The sequence below is a fragment of the Haliotis cracherodii genome, unplaced genomic scaffold, assembly GCF_022045235.1.
Source record: "Haliotis cracherodii isolate W230 unplaced genomic scaffold, xgHalCrac1.p SCAF_8, whole genome shotgun sequence".
Lineage (NCBI taxonomy): Eukaryota > Metazoa > Mollusca > Gastropoda > Lepetellida > Haliotidae > Haliotis > Haliotis cracherodii.
The window spans coordinates 50920776-50937697 of record NW_027266341.1 but is presented as its reverse complement, the minus strand read 5'-3'; the positions used below and the strand labels follow the sequence as shown (position 1 = coordinate 50937697).

The 16922-nt window shown below is 44.5% G+C and overlaps 1 protein-coding gene across 1 annotated transcript in view; it reads right to left on the bottom strand.

Moving 5' to 3' along the window:
* Positions 1-1686: 1686 nt before the first annotated feature.
* Positions 1687-16922, bottom strand: part of LOC139451054 (sodium/glucose cotransporter 4-like) — a 29216-nt gene continuing 13980 nt past the window's right edge. The window contains exons 6-14 of the mRNA XM_071232856.1: positions 15916-16021; positions 14096-14176; positions 11641-11855; positions 9406-9541; positions 7861-7968; positions 6038-6357; positions 3662-3883; positions 2731-2899; positions 1687-1889 (exon numbers count right to left, since the gene is read on the bottom strand). Coding sequence (XP_071088957.1) covers positions 1687-1889; positions 2731-2899; positions 3662-3883; positions 6038-6357; positions 7861-7968; positions 9406-9541; positions 11641-11855; positions 14096-14176; positions 15916-16021 — 1560 coding nt within the window. The remainder of the gene's footprint in view (positions 1890-2730; positions 2900-3661; positions 3884-6037; positions 6358-7860; positions 7969-9405; positions 9542-11640; positions 11856-14095; positions 14177-15915; positions 16022-16922) is intronic.

Here is a 16922-nt window from a genome sequence, read left to right as displayed (position 1 = left end):
TCACCTTGTTTTACAAAGTATTTATTTGGCACGAAAAAACGCTGATGCTTCTTTAGCTACAGTTGCGTGTGTATGTGATGGCAGGAGGGGACATACTTCGAAAACATTGTTTATCATATCCTCCTTGTTGAACACATGTTCGTGATACGCATGAATGATTGAAAAGAATGTGAACAGGTGATGTGAGGTGAAATGGGGTTTAACGTCGCGTCCAAGATTATTGCACTTATATAACGACGTGCAAGCACGTGTGCGTGTGTGTGTGGCTGTTTGTACTAGTCCGGACTGATGCCGATTTATAGTGCTAGCTCACTGAGATACCATGCCGCAGTTTAACATGAATACCCCACTCAGACACAGTGTACTGACTCCGAGCCGACCAGACCTTGTTTTAGCACTTTATGCCGAGCGCCAGACAGGGTAACAAAAAGTACCATCTTTTAACGTCTTTTGGTATGACGCGGCCGGGAAGCGAACCCCGGACCTTCCACTCTCCGGGCAGACGCTCTACCACTAGACCACGGAGGCGGTCAGAATGTGAACAGAATGAAAATAGGTTTACAATAACAATGGCAAGATCATAAGAATGAATTACAGTGAACTCTCGATATAACCAAGTCTGATATCGAGAATGGTCGTTGTAACGAACCAAATATTTAACGTTCGTTTTATCCGAATAAAGAACTCCTGGTTCAACGCCGCAATAAAAGTATTTTGATTATGTTACAGAGTGTCCGCTTGTTGGATAGGAAGACACCAACTGCATCTGTTCCCCTGTTTGGAACCCATGAGCACGGGTATTGTGCAGACAGCCTAGACACCTAGTCGGGGCCAACCGGGAGTCGAACCCACGATCATAGGTTTTGTGAGACGCCAAAGAGACGCAACTCTGCCCAGCGAATTGCGGCGCCTCAGACGACTGGGCAACCCGTGCCCCAATTGTGTTATTCAGGATAAGTCAAACCTGCTTAGAAAAATCTGTAATGCCTCCTAAAGGACATTCAACTTGTGGTAGCCTGGTATCAGTAGAGTGATGAAGTGATTGAATGTTGTTTAACGACAAATATTTTTATCACCTCTGCAAATAATCTAGTCTGGACCGGGCAAACTAGTGACTGAAAGCATGAGCAGCGGCCATGTCATCAGGAACGATGACACCCAGAGAGAGCCTGATCATCATCATATCCTGATCAGATGGGGTGGGATGACACGGTCACAGAACCTCATCATCCAACCCCTGTGACTTGAGGACGTTCGAGCAATTGTTTGTTTGTTGCTTAACGCTACACTCAGCAATATTCCAACTATATTACAGCGGTCTGTAAATAATCGAGTCTGCTCCTGACAATCCAGTGATTGACATCATAAGCATCTATCTACGATGGGTACCACCAGACTCTTGGGACTCCGACGACGACAAGCATGTATTGCTGGGGCACCTATTCGAATCCTGAATCTCAATGGCAAAGATTTTTGTATCTGCTGTGGTTTGGATTTCTTTACCTAACCTAATTTTTAGCAGCTAACACCAATAATTAATTTAATAATCAGTCAGGTGAAAAACTATTCTGATCCTAAACCGAGAGTTAATCTGGGTTTGACTGACGAGCCTGTGCACTGGCCTATGTATTATATTTATCAAAGAGGAAAAACAGTGTCCCTTAAAGACGTGTCCGTGAAAAGGTATCAACGTGAGTCGAAGTAGCCAAGAAGAAACGCCGTCAATGTCGCCAACAAGATGGCGCCCGCGTTGAGAAAATGCTTCGCATTTCCGGACTCCTGAAGACTGGTTAAACGTTTCCTTTGCGCTTTCCTCTCCTCCTTTGTCACATTTGTTTGGGATAGTTGTTGAAACCCACACAGCCAACTGATAGCTTTTCTGCAGCATCCTACAAGGAACAGAAATATCGTTTAGCTATTTCGTGAATCAATTTGCAGAAAATCACGAGGTCATTCTTCTAACTTCTAACTCACGGTGCGGAATAGGGTCCTTTAGCTCCAAGGATCCGGTTGTGAGTTCGAGTCCCAGATTTATCCCAGTCATTTTCTTTGGTTTGTGAGCACCTTACCCATTCTCGGGGTTATCATTTAAGCGGTAAATGTCTGAGCGTTGAGGTGAAGTGGGGTGTAACGTCACGTACAAGATTATTGCACTTATACAGCGACGTGCATGTGTGTGGCTGCTTGTACTGGTCCGGAGTGTTGTAGTGCCAGCCAACTGAGATACCATGCCGCAGTTTAACATGGATTCACCACTCAGACAGAACATGCTGTCCGCAAGCCGACCAGTCTTGTTTTATCCTTCTAATGTCGTGTTCCAGGCAGGGTAACAACAAGTCCCGACTTTAGGTATGACGCGGCGAGGGGACCGAAACACAAAGCTTCCGCTTTTCAGTGCATTTAGGGTTGTAGTAAATCTCACATGACTAAATATGACTAAAGCATTTAAAACAATGAACTAAAATTTGATACTAGATGAAGAGCTATTGAAAACTCCGAAAACTCACAACACCAGTTTAAGGGTAGTTTGATATGAAGATAAAAGGATACTTTTATTCGGTCAGAAATGAGTGTATATTTCGAAATGAACTCTACTGGAAAAAAGGAAAACTTGAGATGAAAAGAAGAGCCTCCCCTGCCACATCGGTGGTACCCACACAAACACATGCAAGGGCAATTCAACCGTTTTGACGTCAGAGTGCTTCAAATGACATTACATCCACATCTTACCATTGTTCCTGGTGGTGACGCTGTGACTAAACGTCTTTTCGTCTCCCACGTCTGTTTCATGAGGCTCTTCTATCGTCATTTCATTACTTTCGCCGGTGCCCGGGGATTCCTCGTCTTCAGACAATTCCGGTTCTTCCTCATGCCTCGTCCACCACGTCACCCGCCGTAGCTAAAACATGTAATAACATAGTCAGTACTGAGTGGAACCATTCCAAAGTACACCCGTGAAGATCCGGTAAAAATAGGTGTTCAGCAACCCATGCTTGCCGTAAAATGCGCCTATGCTTGTCGTAAGAGGCGACCAACGGGATCGGGTGGTCAGACTCGCCGACTTGGTTGATGCTTGACATCGATCCCTATAGGGCAGATCTATGTTATGAAGTCCCTCTTGTACTCGTCGCTACAGTCCTCGCTACTTGAAATAGAATCACGAAATACCGCGATGATTAACTAACGAAGATAGCTACATCTGTGCTAATACTTATAAAGTGAAAATAAACCATTCCACCGAAAAAGAATATAACTTACAGTAATGACAAAAATTGTGCTTTTCAAGAAATGACACTCTCTTAGCTTTGAATATCATCACAGAGTTTGATTGATTCTACTTTAAGTTGTTAGGACTATAGTATGTGTGATTCATTCATTCATTTTTTAAACAAATTTGATGCTTGAGAAAATGCTTCAAAAGTATTAAAAGCAAATGGCTTGGAACATCGTCTCAGAGAACACGAGACATCATTTAAGATTAGATTGGGGCGGTCTGGTAGCCAAGTTGTTAAAGCGTTCGCTCGTCACGCCGATGACCTGGGTTCGATTGCCGTCATTGGTACAATGTGTGAAGCCAATTTCTGGTGTACCCCGTAGTGATATTGCTGGAATAGTACTCACCCACTCTACTCAGAACAGATAGGATTTTGAAATTCTGTACCTTTTCCGGAGATCTGGGCTCAGTTTTGAGACTGACGACGACGACGACGAAGGACGACACAGCCGCCAGGATGAGGGCGAAGTACAGAAAGTGGACATCTTTCAAGACGGTGGGTCTCTCGTCAGCTTCCCCACTTCCACAGAGTGGCGCCGGGAAGATGAACTCAAGGCACAGTCTAGGCAGGCCAACTGCTAGTCCAACCATCAGGCCCCAGAAGGCGCCCTGTGAGGAGGTAGCGGATATTATTTTTAACAGCACTGTTACAAACACTATGTTCAAGTTTAACGAAACAGCTATGGCATCTTTAAGTCATGTTATCAGTCTTCTACGGTGGCCCATAAGGGACATGGAGTCTGTTTTTCAATATTTTGATATTTCACTTACTGTTATCGTAACCTTTTGCAAATTAACACGATTTGTCATACAAATATGTAATAAATCATGTATAAAGTAGATACTGAATCGCTCTAGGTGTAAATATTATCACCACGGTGTAAATACTTTTCTGTATTTTTCATTTATTTAGTTTTTGACATTTTCGCTTTTGTTTTTGACATTTTCGTTTTTGTTGACATTTTCATTTTAGTTTTTGACCTTTTCGTTTTTGTTTTTGTTGTTGACATTTTCATTTTAGTTTTGGACATTTTCGCTTCACATTTCAGGGATTCAATAGCTACTTAAAAGTACATTTTCATGTTTTCAGTTGTTTTTATACATGATTTATCACATATTTGTATGACAAATTGTGTTAATTTGCAAAAGGCTACGATAAAAGTAACTTAAAGTGAAATATCAAAATATTGAAAAACATACTCCATGTCCCTTATGGGCCACCGTAGTCTTCACTATTATTGAGTTGAAGAATCTGTGCCAAGACACAGATGTAACGGCGGATTGTCTTTGAATGGAAATCTGGCATTCTTGCCTGGACTCGACTATTTAACATAACAGTTTAGTATAGAACATGTAGGGCGGTGAAGTATCCTAGTGAATAAAATGTTCGCTCGTCACGCCGAAGACCCAGGTTCGTTTCTTCACATTGGTACAATGTGTGAAGCCCATTTCCGGTGTCCCCCTCCGTGATATTCATGGTATATTGCTAAAAGCGACGTAAAACCATACTCATTCCCACATTTAGAACATGTAGCCAATCGGAAATGTACTGGTTAGGTGTTTTGTAACATGTTGACCCAGTAGTCGTAGCTTATAGAAACGCTGATGATAAACACTGAAGACTATAGACAATACGGTAACATACGTGAAGAAAGACGCCATTAAGTGTTGAACTCACGAAACTCTCATGGCGTAACGCTCGCACAACACGTACGACGTAAGACGCCATGAACAGCAAAACTCGCCCGACTAAAGAACAACAGCGCAACACCCTCCAAGCATTCACGACACATTACGCCAGATGCTGCACAAAACACACCAAACGTTCATGGCACAAGATGCCATGCACAGCACAGCACTCGCCCATCACTGGCGACACAAGACGCCATGCACAGAACAACACTCGCCCATCACTGGAGCAACAAGATGCCATGCACAGCACAACACTCGCCCATCACTGGTGACACAAGACGCCATGCACAGCACAACACTCGCCCATCACTGGTGACACAATACGCCATGCACAGCACAACACTCGCCCATCAGTGGTGACACAAGACGCCATGCACAGCACAACACTCGCCCATCACTGGTGACACAAGACGGCATGCACAGCACAACACTCGCCCATCACTGGTGACACAAGATGCCATGCACAGCACAACACTCGCCCATCACTGGTGACACAATACGCCATGCACAGCACAACACTCGCCCATCAACGGGGACACAAGACGCCATGCACAGCACAAAAACACACCAAACGTTCATGGCACAAGATGCCATGCACATCACAGCACTCGCCCATCACCGGGGACACAAGACGCCATGCACAGCACAACACTCGCCAAACACCGGTGACACAATACGCCATGCACAACACAAAATACACCAAACGCCATGCACAGCACAACACTCGCCCATCAGTGGTGACACAAGACGCCATGCACAGCACAACACTCGCCCATCACCGGTGACACAAGACGCCATGCTCAGCACAAAACGCCAATCGTTCATGACATAAGACGCTGCGCGCAGCACAACACACTTCTATCACTCGAGACGCAAGAAGCCTATCACATTACAACACTCGCCTAACTATTATGACCACAGGCGCCATGTAAAGCTAGACACTCGCTTCACATTCCTTAATGACCAATACATCATATGGAGCAAGGATCACCTTCTACTCATCTATCTGCATGTATCGAATAGACTCCGGACATAACTGAGACAACAAGGCAACCGAAGATTGAAACAAACCGGCTCAGTTGTCCTCTTCCAGAACATGCCGAGTAGAAACACCATGGTCCACGGAGGCGCTGTGTAAGCCGCTGTCGCTTGGAGGTATGCCCAGAGTTGTCCCCCCTGGGACTGCTGCAGTATGGGTAACCAGAGAATCCCCAGCCCTGTCAAGACCATCACTGTCAAGCGTCCAACCACCATCAGTTCATTATTGGACGGGTTCTTCCTCAAATACGGCCAGATGTCTATCGTGAACATACTACTTGCACTATTAAAGATTGACGTCAAGGTGCTCATCTGGGCAGCCAGGGCCGCAGCTACCATCAGTCCTCGCAACCCTGGTGAATAATTCAAAAGGAAATGATTGTGCACGTGATCATCACATGACATATCACATGACTTTGTTATAAGCGTGTGTGTCTTTTGTTTCACATCGAAGTGTTCAAAGATTTCTCTTACGCACAAGGGTTTGGTGAGACGGTCGTAATATCGAACGATCTGTGAGGTGAGCTCTGGTGGTAGACAATGAAAGGTATGGAAGACATTGTAGCTGACACAACCTACCTTCTGGCAGTACCCGGAGCACCAGTGGAGGGTAGACAATGTAGCTGCACCCTGCCCTGTACTGACACAACCTACCTTCTGGCAGTATCAGGAGCACCAGTGGAGGGTAGACAATGTTGCTGCACCCTGCCCTGTACTGACACAACCTACCTTCTGGTAGTATCCGGAGCACCAGTGGAGGGTAGACAATGTAGCTGCACCCTGCCCTGTACTGACACAACCTACCTTCTGGCAGTATCCGGAGCACCAGTGGAGGGCAGACAATGTTGCTGCACCCTGCCCTGTACTGACACAACCTTCCCTCTGGCAGTATCAGGAGCACCAGTGGAGGGTAGACAATGTTGCTGGGCCCTGCCCTGTACTGACACAATCTACCTTCTGGCAGTATCTGGAGCACCAGTGGAGGGTAGACAATGTTGCTGCATCCTGCCTTGTACTGACACAACCTACCTTCTGGCAGTATCTGGAGCACCAGTGGAGGGTAGACAATGTTGCTGCACCCTGCCCTGTACTGACACAACCTACCTTCTGGCAGTATCTGGATCACCAGTGGAGGGTAGGCAATGTTGCTGCACCCTGCCCTGTACTGACACAACCTACCTTCTGGCAGTATCTGGAGCACCAGTGGAGGGTAGACAATGTTGCTGCATCCTGCCTTGTACTGACACAACCTACCTTCTGGCAGTATCTGGAGCACCAGTGGAGGGTAGACAATGTTGCTGCATCCTGCCTTGTACTGACACAACCTACCTTCTGGCAGTATCTGGAGCACCAGTGGAGGGTAGACAATGTTGCTGCACCCTGCCCTGTACTGACACAACCTACCTTCTGGCAGTATCTGGATCACCAGTGGAGGGTAGACAATGTTGCTGCATCCTGCCTTGTACTGACACAACCTACCTTCTGGCAGTATCTGGAGCACCAGTGGAGGGTAGACAATGTTGCTGCACCCTGCCCTGTACTGACACAACCTACCTTCTGGCAGTACCCGGAGCACCAGTGGAGGGTAGACAATGTAGCTGCACCCTGCCCTGTACTGACTCAACCTACCTTCTGGCAGTATCCGGAGCACCAGTATATGGGTAGACAATGTTGCTACATCCCGCCTTATATTGACTCAATCTACCTTCTGGCAGTATCTGGAGCACCAGTATATGGGTAGACAATGTTGCTACATCCCACCTTATATTGACTCAATCTACCTTCTGGCAGTATCTGGAGCATCAGTAGCGGGTAGGCAATGTTGCTGCACCCTGCCCTGTACTGACTCAACCTACCTTCTGGCAGTATCCGGAGGACCAGTAGCGGGTAGGCAATGTTGCTGCATCCCGCCCTGTTCTGACACACAGCATAACATGCATCAGGAGATGCACAGGCAACTTCATCTGCAATGTAGGATTATGTTTATCATTAATGTTGGTGAGATCAAAGCTATATGCCTGGGAAGAGTGCCCTGCACTCTCACTCATTCGCTCCAGGTAAACAGCGGTCCATGTATCTGCACACTCACTCACTCTAGGGGAACAACGGTACATGTACCAGCTCATTCATTCTCTATATCTAGGGGATCAGCAGAACATTTACCGGCTCACACACTCAGTCAAACTAGGGGAGCAACAGGACATGTGCCTACGTACTCACCCTCTGACTCTAGGGGAACAATGGTACGTGTACTTACACACTCACTCTAGGGGAACAACGGTACATGTACCTACCCACTGACTCATTCTTGTGGAACAGTGGCACATGTACCGGCTCACGCACACACACTGACTCACTCACTCCAGGGGAACAGCGGTACATGTACCGGCTCACACACACACTCCCTCCAGGGGAACAGCGGTACATGTACCTATACACTCACTCCAGGGGAACAGCGGTACATGTACCTTTACACTCACTCACTCCAGGGGAACAGCGGTACATGTACCTTGACACTCACTCACTCCAGGGGAACAGCGGTAAATGTACCTGGGAAGAGCACCCGGCTCACTCACTCACTCCAGGGGAACAGCGGTACATGTACCTATATACTCACTCACTCCAGGGGAACAGCGGTACATGTACCTATACACTCACTCCAGGGGAACGGCGGTACATGTACCTATACACTCACTCACTCCAGGGGAACAGCGGTACATGTATCTACAGACTCACTCACTCCAGGGGAACAGTGGCACATGTATCTACAGACTCACTAACTCCAGGGGAACAGCGGTACATGTACCTATACACTCACTCACTCCAGGGGAACAGCGGTACATGTATCTACAGACTCACTCACTCCAGGGGAACAGCGGCACATGTACCTATACACTCACTCACTCACTCCAGGGGAACAGCGGTACATGTATCTACAGACTCACTAACTCCAGGGGAACAGCGGTACATGTACCTTTACTCTCACTCCAGGGGAACAGCGGTACATGTACCTATACACTCACTCACTCCAGGGGAACAGCGGTACATGTACCTATACACTCACTCTAGGGGAACAGCGGTACCTGTACCTATACACTCACTCCAAGGGAACAGCGGTACATGTACCTATACACTCAGTCACTCCAGGGGAACAGCGGTACATGTACCTATACTCTCACTCCAGGGGAACAGCGGTACATGTACCTATACACTCAGTCACTCCAGGGGAACAGCGGTACATGTACCTATACACTCACTCACTCCAGGGGAACGGCGGTACATGTACCTATACACTCACTCCAGGGGAACGGCGGTACATGTACCTATACACTCACTCTAGGGGAACAGCGGTACATGTACCGGCTCACACACTCACTCCAGGGGAACAGCGGTACATGTACCTGGGAAGAGCACCCGGCTGATCATGCCAGGAATGATCCACAAGAAGAACGGGATTATTTTAAGAGCAGCAGCAAGCAGCGAACCTCCCTTAGCGTGGACCATATTCTTTGCGGATAGTGACCTTTGGACGATGATCTGAGACACATGGAATTCACGAGTAAAATATACCAGAAGGTTGTTAATTCAAAACCCGAAACGTGTTAGTCTATTGTACATTAAAAAGAAACCATGTCATTATATGACATTTGTATAATAATCGGGTATTCCTTCACTTCTTTTGAGTAGTATGAATCAAGTGTATTGCAACTAACAAATACAGAAGATATTTGAAACTTTGAAAGCGACATTGAAATTATGCTCTGTATGCATCTGTATGCGCCGTAGAAGAAGTATGCTGTCTAATAACCTGTCAGAAATACACCATAATAATATCTGCCATTTGCATGGGGTTATTTATAGATAAGTATACTCACCGACAAAAGAAACGCGAATACCATATATGTTGGATATATGTAAATTGATGAAAAATGTCTCATATCTAAGAGATATGAGATTGGTTTGATGCACAAACGTATATTGTGTGAACCGACGCTCAAGAACGCATGACATGTGACGTCATAGATCGATAACTCGAGATGCACCATTTGTCTCGTGCAGGATTAGCGTGTAAAGTTTGGTAATTACGTGCAGTAAATCGCGATAAGCATAAAGACACTGTGTGGTGACACTTGACTGGTTGTTAGTTGTGTCATTAATTGGTTCACTTCGGACAGTTACCGATAGTACATCGCAATGAGACCCATGAAGATCCGGGGAAGAATAGGTCTTCAGCAACCCATGCTTGCCTTAAAAGGCGACTAACGGGATCGGGTGGTCAGGCTCGCTGACTTGGTTGATGCATGTCATCAATCCCAAATTGCGTTGATCGATGCTCATGATGTCAATCACGTTATTGTCTGGTCCAGACTCGATTATTTACAGACCACTGTCATATGGCTGAAATATTGCCGAGTGCGGCGTTAAACAACAAACCAACCAACCAACTTAATATGTTTCTAGGTTCACGTTTCTTTTGACGGTGAGAATGGTTTCGAAATCATGTTTAACACAGAAAAACACGTTGCACACAAACTCCCGGACAAAAGAGAGAATACACTTGAAAATTGGTTTTAACCAAAATATCACAAACGTTATAAGAAACGAACTATTTGATTAGCAATTTTAGAATTTGGTAAATGACAGAAAAGACTTATTTTATTCTATATTCTTTATATCAATCAACCATTATCCTTTTTTGTCCCCCTTAATCCCTTTTATGTATACCCCAATGTTGTTTATGTTAATCCTTATTACCGTATTCGACGTAATAAGCGCCCAGGGCGATATTTTCTCATATATTAGCTAGTGAACAATTCCAATTAGCACCCCTTCCGATTGATCAATGTACACAAGACTTATTTATTCGCGTATAATAAGCACTCGTGTGTTATATGCACCGTTAGTTATGGGGAATTAAATTCTGGAAAAATATATCTGTCGTACATAAACTTTTCAGGCTGTCAGCATTAACCACGAAATTTATCTTTCAACTCTGTGTTTTTCCACCAAAAAAATATTCTAATACCCTTATTCTAATTTTGAGAGCGCTCAGGGAGCTTATTACGTCGAATACGGTAGATGAATATAATCCTACACTTTGCTGTCTACACTCTTGCTTGACAACGGTATTAGGAGCTGTACCGCTACGTCCCCTCACAATACAGTAAACTACGGTTATCACGAACTAAAATCAGTGGTCCCTTTGAGTACGTTATAACCGTAGTTTGTTATAAGCATATATAAAGCATACATACAGCAAATGGACAGGGAAAAAACAGTTCGTTATATCCATCAGTTCGTTAAAAGCATGTTCGTTATAAACATTCTCTTTATAATATCGAGGTAATCATCCATATAATATCTTGTCTTTACTGTTATCAAAACGTTACTAGGCTGAAAACAGTCTCCGAAACACTGCAGACTTAAGGTCCAAAACACAACTATAATACCAGTATCAAATACATCACTACTGAATAATCGATTCTTGTTTGTTTCATTCTAAGCCACCATCAAATATAGGTGTACATTTCTTTCGCCCGTCAGTATATAAGTAAACCTTCCCGTTTCTTTTCCCAGAAATGTTTAACTTTATATAGTCGTGAGACGTGACGAGAGACTGTCCTATTTGACGTCACCTGGTCACTACACCACACCCACAGTCCAAGGATGCTCAGCCCAGTCAGGGCGCCAGGCCAGGGGATGTCTCCGGTCACGGGGTGGCGCCATATCCGGAACGAGTCGTTCCGGGGAAGCCCGCATGAGTACAGAGTTGTATTGGAATACACATATTCCGCGGCCGCCAATTTGTATTTTTCTTGCAAACCCTCAAATCCACCAATTTCTTTGAAACCTAAAGTAGTATTCGTTAAAAATGATAAATGTTAAACTGAATATTATAATGTGTTTGCAAGCATTTAGTATAAATTTGAAGAGGAAGTTTCAATTTCACAAATATGAGGACGTTTTAAGTTAATTATTTTCTCTTGATAAAAAACCCAAAAAAACGTTGATGAAGATCGATGCTTAAATGTCGATTCAGAAAACTCGGCGCAGTGCTCGACTCTTTTCTAAGTGTTTGCATTTTAATATGTATCTACAGCATTGAAGTGTGTGAGTGAGTGTGGTTTTACGCCACTTTCAGCATAATTCCAGCAATATCATGACGGGGGACACCGGAAATGGGCTTCACACATTGTAAAGATGTCGGGAATCGAACCCGGGTCTTCGGCGTGGCGAGCAAACCCTTTAACCACAAGGCCACTCGACCGCCCTACAGCACTGAAGGTGACCAGATATTGTTGTGTAAAACAAAAGTACAGGTAACTAGACGTTGTGGGAGAAATGCATCGATGTATTGGTATTTCGAGACAAACGGAATCTTAAACGTTATATAGAGTTGAAGGAGAGTGAGTTATTGACGTTTCACGTGTGTACCGGTACGATACCCGTGATGATGGGTTTCAGCAAAGTTGTAAAGGTCTGAGACATGCAACACATCTTGGTTTCCTCCCTATGACAGGAATAGTGTTCAAAGAGGCGCTAAACCCAACTCAATCACTCCCCCTTGTTGGAGAGACAGTATCTCAGTCTACCCAATTACATGTCTTCCAAACGCAGTTGAGGTTAAATAGGGTTTAACGTGTGTGTGTGTGTTTGTGTGTGTGTGTGTGTGTGTGTGTGTGCTTGTACTAGTCCGGTGCTAGCACACTCAGACACAGTGTACTGACTCTGAGCCGAAAAGTCCTTGTTTTAGCCGAGCGCCAGACAGGGTAACAACAAGTACCATCTTTTAAAGGTCTCTTGGTATGAGTGAGTGAGTGGGTGAGTATGGTTTTAGGCCGCTTTTAGCAATATTCCAGCAATATCACGACGGGGGACACCAGAAATGGTCTTCACACATTGTACCCATGTCGGGAATCGAACCCGGGTCTTCGGCGTGACGAGCGAACGCTTTAACCACTTGGCTACCCGACCGCCCCCTCGTGGTATGAGGCGGAGGCGGTCGTACGTTGTCTCACTGTTATGCTATTACATACACTCCCTTTTATGTTGTGGGCTAAAGGTGTTATATAATGTTTACTTCGCTACAATGTTATGCGAACGTTGTAGTACGTTTTGGAACGTTGTATCTTACGTTTAAGAACTTGCATGTTACGTTGTGATAACGTTATATTTTGCGCTGAGGGAACGTTGTATTTTACGTTGTGGTAATGTACTATTTTACGTTGTAGGAACGTTGTATTTCGCGTTGTGGCAAGGTTATGTTTTGTGTTGTGAGAACGTTGTGGTAATGTTGTATTTTACGTCGTGGGAACGTTATATTTTGTTTTGTGGGAACGTCGTATTTTACGTTGTCGGAATGTTGCGGGGACGTTGTATTGTAAGTGGTGGCTATAATAATACGTCCATGTAACGTTTGTAAACGTCGTTGTGACAAAGTCCATGGTAGTTCACAGAATCCCCTGGGTTTTGTCCAAACGATGTGAACTGACGTTGTATTTGAAGATTGAAATACGCCGTGACAACGTTTTCTTACAACCCTGGGGCTGAGAAACACATTGGACATAACCAGTCTCAAACATATGTGTCATATCGAATTCCAGGTCCGTGATTGGCTACACCATCGTGATGTCCTAAGGTCAGATTATAGTGGACTACTTTCCTGTTTGTGATCCACTGATAAGTAACTCATGCTTCAATCGAATTCACATACGTCTGTGCTGAAACTTTATGATTTTGGGTGTTAATAAATGTTCTTTAGTTTTGTCCAGTGTGCATTATCACAATCGCCTTAACAATCCCCAGATATGACGGAAACTGTTTTTGTGGAGGGCCACACTACGTATGGGTAGTAATCAGTAGGTAGGATGACGTCACAATTGACCGTTTTGTCATGTATTAATGCGCCACTGTGATCGTAAGAATAGACACAATATGCAAGTTAAAACAACGCGATTTTAAAGTGTTTAAGAAACAGATTACTGCGTCGTGCCTGTCAGATACCATTTATCTAACAACTCGTTTACAAATATCTGATTCGTGAAGTAATATCAATATCACATTACATACAGGTAGGTATCTGCTACTTACTAGTGGCTGTAAGGACGGTCGCTCCGATTAGGAGAACGACGGTTTGTAGAGTATCCGTGTAGATCACCGCCGCCAAACCTCCTGCAAACACAAGCACGTTGTCATATACTACCGTATCCCCTCTAATAGACGCGGCCTACAATAAGGGCCGGGTATATAAGATTTAAATTATGAAATTACTTCCGACTGGAATTGTTTGTTTGTTTTTGTTGAATTTCATAACATTAAATATGGTCACGTTCGTCATTTTATGAGTGTCTGTAATTTTACAATACCGTAGTTGAAATATAAAGCGCCGTGTCTCTAATTACTTCCGGGTTTGAGTGTCTATTAGAGAAAATACTTAACAACATTTATGACAAAGACCCACGGATGACCCAGTCGTCTAATGCTGAGTAATTCGCTCTGCGTTTCACCTGCCTTAGCTATGCCAGGATCTGCTAACCTCGGGTAGGAATCCCAGGCAAGGTTATAGTTATTTGTCTGACATGTATAATGCGTAATATCTTGATCACGTCAGCACCTTTTATACAACTGGGACGTGTATCATCTAGATTGGCAAGATGCAAAACGGGGCACAGGTGGCCCAGTCGTCTAAGGCGCCGCGATTCGCTGTGCAGAGTTGCGTCCCTTGGGCACGCCAGAAACCTATGATTGTGGGTTCGAATCCCGGTTCGCCCCAATTATGCTTCTGGGTTTGTCAGCACCATACCCGTGCTCGTGGGTTTCACCGAAGTGGTAAACGTCTGAGAATTGCATCACTTCGGGCTTTCCTCACACATTAAGCTGACACGCCGTGATATAACTTGAATACTGTTTAAAGCGGCGTTAAACCCAACTCACTCAATCACACTCTGGCAGTATCACAAACGTGCGTAACAGTCTATGAGAAGCATTACTTTCCCGGAAACCCGGGCTATCAGCGTTATTCCTTGTCTATTTGGCTTTTTAGGCCGCAGTTAGCCAGAGTACAGCTATTTTATGACAGCCTGTATATAATCGAGTTTGGACCAATCAGTTAAAGTATTGATTGAAATTATGAACAATATCGGGGTTAGATGAGACGCAGTCAACCTAGTCGACGAGCCTGACCACCCGATTTCGTCGACAAGCATAGATAGCTAGGGGTGCGATACTTAAACTACTGGACCGCCCGACCGCTTCGTCACAAAGATTATTTGACATAAATAATAATGATCATAATGATTCATATTACTTGTTTTATATTGATAATTCAGCAATAAATTAAAATATACATTGCGCCTTGAATAGACATCCATTGTTTCTAGGGGCGGTCGGGTAACTTAGTGGTCAAAGCGTTCGCTCGTCACGCCGAGGACCTGGGTTCGATTCCCGACTTGGGTACAATGTGTGAAGCCCATTTCTGGTGTCCCCCGCCGTGATATTGCTGGAATATTGCTAAAAAGCGGCGTAAAACAATACTCACTGACTCACTGACTCACGCCATTGTTTCCAGCTCTTTCGCTAAGTGCGTGGGCAGAGTGCTAAATCGCGTCTCCCGGAAGCGCTCGTTAAATCGCCATCATCAGCAAGTACGTTTTTGTTTGTTTATTTCCTTGTTGTTTAACACTCAGCAATATTATAACTATATGATGGCGGTCTGTAAATAACTGAGTCTGGACCAGACAATCCAGTGATTAACATCATGAGCATCGATCTACGCAATTGAGATACAGCGATTCCGTTAGTCGCCTCTTACGACAAGCATAGTCGGCAAGCATGGGTTGCTGAAGACCTCTTCTCTACCCGAATCGTCACGGATCACAGCAAGACCGTGAGGCGGTTGATGTCGCACTGACCTAAGACGGTGTAGAAGGCTGTTACTGTGAGTATACCGGTGATGCAGTAGTACAGGTTCCAGCCGAGGAGTAGCTGTATAAACAACGCCCCCGTGTAGATCTCAGACTAGGGGAAGAAGCAGAGAACATGTTAACATGGCATATTCATGAAGCATCCACTACACTACTGCTCACAACTAACTACCTCTTTATTGCTATACAGTTCGGGCAACGTACCGTGGTAAATCCGCGAAACATTTGCCGAATCACCGCGGTACGTTTGTGGAATTAACGTGGTACGTTCTCGGAAATAAAGTGCACTGTACGTTTGTGTCATTTCAGTGGTACGTTTGAAGAATTACCGTATCGTACTACTGTGGTATCGCGAAACAATATACACAAATAGAGGTAAGTATTTGTGATTAGCAGTGTATATTATGATTACTCTGTTTGTTTGTTTGTTTGCTGTTTAAAGCCACACTCAGCAATATTCCAGATATATGACGGCGGTCAGTAAATAATCGAGTCTGGACCAGACAATCCAGTGATTGACATCATGAGCACCGATCCATGGAATTGGGATACGATGACAAAGTCAGCGAGCCTGACCACCCCATCCCGTTAGTCGCCTCTTACGATAAGTATAGTCGGCTTTTACGGCAAGCATGGGTTACTGAAGACCTATTCTACCCCGGATCTTCACGGGTCTGTTATGATTATTGAACATATTTTACTAGCGAACTACACAAGAAATCTTTTGTTGCGTTGCATCAACACCTAGTCAAACTCTTTGTTCATCAGGTTAAATTTATAATAAAATAATTCCCCAAATACTTAATCAACACTAGTGGCTTGTTTAAAACAATAAGAACAATTACCATGTATTTGACAAGTATGACAAGTACATGTCGGCTGTATGAGATATGCATGTCAATGTGCATTAAAGTGCATGTCGGATGTATGAGATATGCATGCCAATCTGCATTAAAGTACATGTCGGCTGTATGAGATATGCATGCCAATGTGTA